Raw genomic sequence first — 9466 nt, 5'->3', positions numbered from 1 at the left:
ACGATCAGATTTTGACTTCCAAACTAACTAAAGATGCTTTCAGGCAATTACTTTTCTTCATTAAAATGAGTTTTAGGTTTAAGATTAGGTTTGACATCACATGGATAATTTAACCATTTTTAAATGAAATGTGACCTTTAGTTTATAATCTAATCTAGATTTTGACACAGGGTCTTTCAAGAAAAAGAAAAAAAAATAGAAGTTATTGAGAACATTTTTTTCTTTGGACAAATTTAGTAAACCTAGAAGTTATAAACTTGTGGAAAGTAGCAGTGACTAACATCTAGTTGATAGTTCAGCTCATGTTATGTGTGATTTTTTATATATTATTTTTTTAAATTCAGACTTTTGTTTTGCTCAAAGTTGATTGTCAAAAGTTGCTCTGTACACAACCTGCACAAGGCCGTCATACTTAATAAAAAAAAAAAAGAAAAGCTGAATGTGTAACTTTTCCCTGCACTTTTGGGAAAACGTGAGGGGGTTGAGGTGACGTAGCACTGAATCAGGCTAAACTCAAAGGATACATGAATGGCTCAACATAATTTATTTTCATTTTATGTTAAAATGTACAGAGTTCTTTGAAAGTACTTGCTAAGAAAGAAAAACAAAATGGAAAAAAATGGAAATACATACAGGGACAGAGTCGAGAGTTGAGGCAGCTGAGCTCAAATCAACCTTCACTGTGTGCCCAGCTGTCCCGTCCCCCCACCCTCTTTTTATTTTGCGCTCTCTCTTAGCATACAACGCAACATGTACAATTACAAAGGATACAAAAAGGGAAGCAATATAAACAGACAGAAATATACTGAGCTCATTTTTACATGCCTCTTAAATGTAAGGAAGTCATCCTATGCACACACAGAAGTAAAAAAAATAAAAACAAAAACAAAAAGAATGCCGAGTAACCTTTAGATATTTGTAGTCCTTTTGTTTAAAATAGCATTAATATACTACACAAAGATAGAAAAACTCTAGAGATGAGATGGAATGGAGAGGTTAAAGGCATCTTAAAGTCACTAAAAGTGAGTGGTAATTTTTTTAAATTTTGAGTTTCTTAGTAATTATTACCCAAGAGGCGAGCTAAAAAATATGTTTTTTTTTGTCGTTTCCTGAAACAGAAGTGAAAAAAATGACAGTACCAATATCAATGTCAGAATTTCCTTTTATATTATAGAAAAAACATTTTCTCTACAATAGGTTTCTAAAGTCAAAAAGAGTCAGCTTGTGTCATAAAAGAAAGCTGCCCAGTCTGACAAAATTCAGAAAAGAAATGAAACAAAAAAAAGTAAATACAGAACAGAATACACACAAAGAAAGTTTGTATGCCAGGTCTGTATGACAAATGAAAACTCCTCTTTTGACTAAGAATACCGATACGCGGCCCAACAAAGTCCACCACGACCCTACGGGACCTCCGATCCTTGCCTCCGACCCTGCTTCTATAATCGAGCTACAATCCCAGGGCCAAACCTCGCGCTAGATCGAGCATTCAGGCACACCTTCACAAAGGCTAACCGTCCGCTGCCACATTTTTAGCCAATGGGAGCACAGAAACAACAACAATAACAAAAACAAGATTAAAAAAAAAAACCAAAAGAAAAAACAAATTTTACAAAAAACACACCATTCAGAAGCAGACTCCTCGACCTCTTTGGGTCACTAACACTTAAGGATGCGAGGTCACCTATAGTTAACCGACTTTCCTTAAAGTAGTTACATGGAAATCCCACCGTTTGTTCTGCATTCCCTAAGCTGCTTAAAAAAAAAAAAAAAAAAAAAAAAAAAGGCTGACATTGTATACCATCTGTCAGTGGAGTGTGGACAAAAACAGTTGAATGTTTCCTGAGCTAGCCATCAACTGGAGACAGCTAGTCAGTGTGTGTTTGTATTTATATATATATATATGTATATATATATATATATGTGTGTGTGTGTGTGTGTGTGTGCGTGTGTTTGTATGTGTGCGTGTGCTGAATATTGGGAAGTACCAGAATATTTACATCGAAATGTTTCAGAGTCGCGGCAAACTGGAAAATAATGCTACTTGTTTCATTTATGGATATATAATATGACAGTAACACGCTAGTCTCTTCTGTGTCTTTGCTGTGTTTTTGGTACAACACTGTCCATCCAGGAAGACAGAGACTCTGGAAAACAGTCAAACACCTCAAACACCCGAGGCCCTGCTCCACTGTGCTCTTCTGGAACTCACGAAAAGCCGTGGGGCCGAGCGGCACCGGAGATGTTTGGGCATTTCTGAGAGAGCAAGAGGGTGTAATCACCATTTCAGAATGCCACGCGTATAAAGATCAAAGCATGTAAGGAGGTCGGACTGCACACACGTATTAAAAACAAACAAACAAACAAACAAACAAAAACAACAACAAAAATAAGGTCAACAGTATGTTTAACATAAAACAACAGTCCGCCTGCAATGTTTCATCGTCTCTTTTTTCAAGGTAAGGCTTCCTATATTAAAAGATTGTGTGCATGGTTGAATATACTCAGTAACCACCGTTCACAGTCTGACCAGGCCAGGTACTCCTGTACCCTGTGGACTTTTCTGTGGACTTTTCCTCGTCATACTTCGTCGTTCCTTACTGTCCTCCTCAGTGTCGAGAGGAGGAGTGGACTCCTGGGCCTGTGTGCTGGCCTGGCCTGAAGCTTCACGGCACGGCCGAGGTCCACGTACACACCAAATCCTGCCCAAATACTCCCATACACAGCCAGCTGGGAGGGGAGGGGGAGACGAGCCCAAATAAAAAAAAGGGACAAAATGACAACACAGAAAAAACAAAAACAAAAAACAGGAAACCCAAAGACCCTCTCTGTCCCCATCACCTTCACTCCACTGGTGCCTCTGAGGCACTGGAGAGGGTGAACAGGACTAATGGACATTTAGAGTACAGCGAGCATACGCTCTGGCCCCTTTCTGTCTCCTTTTTTCACTTCTTGGCTGCTCATCTGCTCATGTAATGTGGCTGTTTTGGATAGCTGTGATGGGAGGGGCCAGTGTACATCATGTTCCCATGGTGATTGGGCTGCATAGGCTGCTGTGGGTAGCCCTGCCCTCCCATCATGCCCACCTGCATCTGCATGGGGTACTGAGCTGGCTGATTCATGTATGCGGGGTTGCTGTGATAACCACTGTTCATCATAGGCTGAGCCATTCGGTAGCTGGCTGACATGGGGTTCAGAGTCGTCATGTTCATAGAATTATACGGTGCCGTGGGCATGAGGTTTGGCATCATGCCGCGCTGCACGGCCAAGGTGCGCGGCGTACCCTGCATGGCCACAGTCCCCGAGCTGCGGCTATAGAGCTGCTGCTGGTGCGGGGCCGGGGCCAGCTGCTGAGTGGCTTTGGACCGAATGGAAATGTGGCCTTTGACGGTAGTCATCTGGCCCTGCAGCCGCTGTGTGTGCGGTGGAGGTCCTAGGCCAATGTTGGTCGTGGGCATGTTGCATTGCAGCTGCAGAGAGCCCAGGTTCATGGAGCCAGAGCTAAGGTTAGGAGGTGGGGTCATAGTGGGCTGCCCCTGAGGAAGGGCAGTGTGGGGTGAAGGGGCCAGCCCAGGATTGGAGAGAGAAACACTAGTGGCATAGGAGGTAACAGCGGCGGAGTGAGAGTAGGGCATGCCGTGGGGCTCCATGATGGTGTTGGTGAGCTGCTGGAGTTTGGCCAGGCTGAACGTTGCCGAGGGCTGGGGGTAGCCCCCTGTACCAAAGTCCTGACCCATGCGCTCATACAGGGTGCGGCCCCCTCCTCCACCTCCGCTCTCTGGAATCTCCATGATCATGGGCGTGGAGGCAAAGCCATTGCCCATGCTGCACTGGGACAAGGCCTGCTGTGGTGGCGGTGGCGGGGCCGAAGGTGGAGGCTGAGGGTTGGGCGCTTGTTGCTGCTGTTGAGGAACCTTTTTTGTTGATTGCTGCTGCTGCTGGTTGGTGCTGGGAGGCCTCTCAATCACACCACAGCTCTGAGGAGACTTAATGCCACAGCTGGGGGTGTTGGATGGCGGTGGGGGAGGCGGGGGCTGGGGCACAGCACTGCCCACGTTGCTGGCACCTGGTCCACTGTTGGGCCCTGGTCCTGTTTGCTGAATGAGGCTACAGCTGCCCATCGCTAGCTGGGATGCGGCATTTCCTGTGGAAGATGTGAGGCTGGGGGCTGGCACGAAGGAGCAGCTGTTGGACTGAGAGGAGGAAGAAGGGGTGGCAGAGCTGGAAGAAGAGGACGCCGAGGACGCTGAAGCCGTTGAAGCCCCGGCGACCACGGCAGCAGACATTCCTCCTCCATTGCCCCCGTTTCCTGTTCCATTGCCCCCTCCACCCATGGTGGAGTCGTAGCTGCTGGGGTTGTCATAATTCTCTGTAGTGCTTTCAATGCTGCCCAGGTCACTGAAGCCACTGTCCACCACCTGCTGCGAGTGGTCCGACACAGACGGCACATCCATCATCGGCGATGTCTCCATGTTCTGCTGAGAGGGGGCAGAAAGCGAACTGGGATGCTCTGGAGTGATCTGTGTGTAGCCACCTCCAGCGCCACTGCCACTGCTCCCTGCTCCGGTGGGGCCAGGAGTTCCACCCCTTTGCCCTGCTGGTGTCGTATCCACGATGCCCGATTGCAGCCCCGGGCTGTTCACAGAGCGCACAGACTGACTGGGCAGCGGGGGCACTGGTGGATTAGGGAGGGGGCTGCTGTGCTGGGAGGCTCCACATTCCTCTACTAAGGCTAGGGTCTCCTCTTCAGGCTCGCCCGTGTGACTGTAGCTCTGCAGGGTCCGGCAGGCGGCTAGGGTCTCTTCACAGTCCTGGTAAGCGCCGTGGTGTGGCTGGGGCTCAGTTTCCTCGTCCTGGGCTTCCCCCTGCGTCAGGGACTGAACAGCCTGCATAGTCTCCAGGTCCAGCTCATTGGAATGGTGATGTGAGTGGTGCGAGTGATGGTGGCCAAGCTCCTCCTTGAAGTCAGGGTGCTGGTGAGGGTGGGAGTGCGGATGTTGGGGTTCCATCAAGAGTGTGACGTCTTTATCATCCGGGTGCAGGGGCTGCAGCTCCATTGGCTCAGAAGGAACAGACATGGCCGTGACCGTTTCCACCGCCGCCGCCGCCGCAGCAGACTCCTCCTGCTCTCTGCGCCTCCTCTCCTCCTGCTGAGGGTCTGCTGAGGGGGGCCGGCACTTGGTCTCCTCCACCCTTTCCTCAGCCTCCTCCTCCTCCTCTTCCTCCTCCTGTTTGCTGACGTACTCCTGGGCCACGCTGTTCTCCATGCCTAAAAAAGGCTCTACACCTGGGGGTTCTTCTTTGACTGGAGGCGAGTTTGCGTGTGAGGCAGACTCCTCCTCCTCGTCTTCATCGTCGTCTTCGTCTTCAGAGTCCGGACTTTTTCTCTTTTTGCTGCTGCTGCTCTTGTCTTCTAAGTGTCCGTCACCCTCATCGTCTGCATCGTGGTCGTCACTTCGCCGGCTTCCTGAACCCGGCGTGACCGCCGCTCGCCTGTTCACGCTACCACCACCACTGCCCATGCTGCCACACTCCTCTTCCTCCCTTTCCTCATCATCATCGTCTTCCTCTCTGTCACCCATATCTGTGTCCTGAGGCCGGGACTGCGGGGCCCGGGGCCCTGAGGTGGAAGAAGAGGAAGAAGGGGAAAGCAGTGGACGGGATGGTGGCCGGCTAGGTTTGTCCTCTTCCCAGGCTCGCTCGATGTCCTCCTCATCATCTTCATCCTCTTCTTCCGGGTCAGAGGTGGGAGGTGGTTTGGGGGTAGGCTGTGGTGGCTGGCGGTTCTTGGGCGGTCTCCCCCGCTTTCTGGGCATCTTTTGTTCAACGGGCTTAGGGAGATAGTCATCTTCTTCGTCAGAGTCTTTTTGTTTGACGTCTCTGTCCGTGTTAGTTCTGCAGACTTGCTTGCTGTTCCGGTCATCCGTCTGCAGCAGCTGAGGAACTTTGTCCATCTGCTGCTGCTCTAGCAACCTTTGTCTTTCCTGCTCCTGCCTGTCCGCCTCCTCCTGGGCCCGCTGCAAGTACCAGCTCCGTGGCTTGCGACCAGGCTTCATCTTGATTTTGGGTTGCTGAGGATTCCCACTTTGGGCCTGGCCGTCTGCAGCTGCTCTCTGGTTGGGTCCTGTGCCAGGTGGCTTGCCTCTTTTCTTCCAGTGCTGTGGTTTGCGGCTCTTTCCTTTGGGCCAGCCTTTCTTCTTTTTGACTGGGACTTCAGGGTTGGCCCCAAGGATCTCTGATGGGGTTGCTGTCAAAGCAGCTACAGACTTCGGCATAGTTGTTAGCTCTGCAAAGGAAAGAAGATGAAGTGGTTAGATACAGCTACTGCACAAAGTTCTGGCCAGACTGTGAAAATAAATGTGATGGCTTTCCAACTATTCCTCTGAACAGACTAAATAACTAAACTCCATCTTAACCAGTGAATGTCAGTAGGTGCCCGTTACTCACCCAAAATCATCAGTTCAAACAACTGTACATCAGAGTAGAAGTTACTTGGAGATGTCACCACTATCATAAGGCCAGGAAGAAGACCCAAGCTTTCACCCTCCCCATGCAGACATTGCTAGGATTGTCATCTCTCATAAATGGGAAGTTACTGGAATATTTTTATCATTGTCCAACATTAGGTGAGTTTTACATTGACATGGACTGAGAGGCTGCAATCCAAGACAGAAGCCTCTGTTAAAACTCAACTAAAATTTGCAGTTTATTTCAGAGCACTGGCACGCTTAACAGAGCGGCTGGAATAACGAAGGAGGCAGACTACCTCAGTAATCTCCAGGACAACCTTAAACTTGGACACAACTATGCCAGCATCAAAGCAATAACCAGAAACACACATTAAAACTGGTTGTGGAATGGAAAAAAAGCAGGCTAACACAAAGGTTTTGGAATTGCCATGCCATACCCATGTATGTACGATTAGTCCATACATGGGTAGTCCTGCACATTTCATCACTGCTCACCATCTTCCTCCGAATCTGTGAGGTTGGAGAGTCGGCCCCTCTTTGGCGCAGGGTCAGACAACCTTAGAGCAGACTGCGGTTGGGGGTAGCGGCGCAGCGGGTGACCCAGTGGAGTCTCCTCCTCCAGCCTGGGCATAGGCCTCTCTGAGTCAGAGTCTACAAAAGGCTCATCCAACACCTCCGTGGTCTCCGAAATGGTCTCAGTCACCACGCTGCTGTGAGGGTGGCTGCGCGGGCGAAAGCGGCGCTTCCTCATGGGCTTCTGGGTAGAAACGGGACAAGGGATTAAGATGTGCTAAGGAGCTTTAGAGCAAACCGACAACTTCACAAGCAGGAAGCTACTTTTGCGATTATCATTATCATCATTATGATAGCTGAAAATAGAAAACTGTTCATGTCTAACCTTGCATTTGAGCCCTGATTTGGTGAGCATAGGAGGGGAGCATCCCCTCTCGTCGTCATCTTCATCATCATCATCCTCCTCTTCTTCGCTGCTGTCACTGAAGTGGCTCTTCCTGACTGGAGAAGACTCGCTCAGCCTGGGAATCACAGGAAGCTGTGGGTGACCCTCTCCGGGACCTTCTATCAGTCTGGGCTTCGGGCCTCTCTTTTTCCTCGGTGGCCGGCCTCGTCTCGTGGGGGTTATGGAAGGGTGCCTGCTCATGTCGAGTGTGTGAAAGGCTGTCGTGTCCGCTTGTCTGTCCAAGGAGAAAAGGGAGGGCGGGCTGTTGACAGTGCCTGTGGTTTTTACCCCCTCTGACCTGTCCTCGTCCTCATCATCTTCATCCTCTACTGGACGGATTTTGGGTGGCCGTCCCACCCGCGCGCTGTCCTTCACCTTACCCCAAGGCCAGTTTTTGGGTGGGCGCCCTCGTGGCCTGCGTTCGCCGTTTGTTGGCGGAGGGGGTCGTGGTGTTTCTGGTACAGGCGGTGGGCATCGGACTGGAGGGGGAATTGGAGAGCTTTGGCCAATCGGAAATCCTAGAAAGGTCTTCCTTTCCTCCTCCTCTTCTTCATCCTTCTTCCCTTGCCGCACATGCCAGGACATCTGTGGGACCTTGTGACTCGGCTTAATCTGTTTAGAAAATATACAATTAAATTAATTACACCAGAAAGCAAGTCTGACTAAATTTATTATCTTCACAAATGCAATGGCAATCTTTACCTCCTTGCGAGTCCCTTCCTTTGGTTCCTCCTCCTCCTCCTCCTCCTCATCGTCATCGTCGTCGTCATCTCCATCAGCATCAGAGACCACGGTGTTGGTTACTATGACAGGAGTCCAGCGGAGACACTCGGGGTCGACCTCCAGCTGTCGTGGCCGGGCCTTTAGACGAGCCATGTGGTTGGCCACCAGCTTCTCCCTTCGCATCAGGATGAGTCTAACAAAGTCAAAGCAAAAACAGACGGGAGCATGAGCCCTCCGGACACACATTTTTCTACATTGAAGCATCGATACATTACAGACAAATATGGCTGTGCAGGTAAATGTGCAGATACGTGCAGCTATGCCAACTGTTCAGGGATTTTTTGTTTTTTCCTTGGATAGAAACATTTTGCTTTTCCCATAGAGGTATTAGCACGGGCCAAAGGAAAATAACGAGCACTGCAGTTAAACTATTTTTTAACCAATTACGTCAACTGGGCTTCTATTTACTCAGCCACAACAGACATGTTTGTCTATAAAACCGACAAAGCTGTAACAGAGCACCTCCAGTGCAGCAGATAAATCATTCACAGGTGGATACAAGGACCAAAATTGGTACATAAACTCTTTTATGTTTAAAATAACGAGTAAGGATAAAGTAGAAGGACAAAGTCTTGTATTTTCGAATGATCTAAATGTCAAAACGTACACATTTGACTGATTGTTTTTTTTGTTTACACAAAACAAAGTGAAGACAAGTTGTGTCAGCCAAATTTTAGAATAAAAGAAAAGTCTTGATGCATGGAATACATTAGCTGCATGCATCATGGTGCTTTCAAAGAGGTAAAAAACCTTGACCTGCACAGCATTGCCATTGGAGCAACATCTCATTGAGCTTACTTTGCTTTTCATGAGACCAAGAAGTTTTTACGTTACAAATTTGACTTACTTTTATACTCACAAGCCCAAATCAAGAGTAAAACCTTCTAAAATAAACAATGGACAAATGGCAAAACTTTTAACTGGCTGCAGAGAGACAGACAGACTTAGTGCATATATGCACTTCTGAAAGATCATTTCACTTATCTACTGCACTATAATCTTTACACCGTGCAGAGCACTGATGCTTACATGCGCAGCCCCCAAAGATCTATTCTCAGTCAGGAAAAACCCTGCACGCATGTGTTTTTTGTGGTGCACCTAAAAATAACTGACAGTAAGCGCAGTAAGCCCACATACAGTAAAGACACAGAGTCTTCGCTGCATTACAGTGGGGCAAAAAAGTATTTAGTCAGCCACCGATTGTGCAAGTTCCCCCACTTAAAATGATGACAGAGGTCAGTAATTTGCACCAGAG

At 48.5% G+C, this 9466-nt stretch overlaps 1 protein-coding gene across 4 annotated transcripts in view; it reads right to left on the bottom strand.

Annotated features, from left to right (window-relative positions):
- Window positions 1-521: 521 nt before the first annotated feature.
- Window positions 522-9466, bottom strand: part of kat6a (K(lysine) acetyltransferase 6A) — a 43089-nt gene continuing 34144 nt past the window's right edge. For 3 of the 4 annotated variants that reach the window (XM_042226750.1, XM_042226752.1, XM_042226751.1), the window contains exons 14-17: window positions 8131-8344; window positions 7369-8040; window positions 6966-7227; window positions 522-6286 (exon numbers count right to left, since the gene is read on the bottom strand). In XM_042226750.1, coding sequence (XP_042082684.1) covers window positions 2961-6286; window positions 6966-7227; window positions 7369-8040; window positions 8131-8344 — 4474 coding nt within the window. In that variant the 3' untranslated portion in view covers window positions 522-2960. The remainder of the gene's footprint in view (window positions 6287-6965; window positions 7228-7368; window positions 8041-8130; window positions 8345-9466) is intronic. The other variant, XM_042226753.1, reaches the window with a different exon arrangement.

The sequence above is a fragment of the Haplochromis burtoni genome, unplaced genomic scaffold (assembly GCF_018398535.1).
Source record: "Haplochromis burtoni strain Fernald_Lab_line unplaced genomic scaffold, NCSU_Asbu1 Contig_226, whole genome shotgun sequence".
NCBI lineage: Eukaryota > Metazoa > Chordata > Actinopteri > Cichliformes > Cichlidae > Haplochromis > Haplochromis burtoni.
Note: the sequence above shows the minus strand (reverse complement) of the source record. Positions and strands in the feature narration are given on the sequence as shown.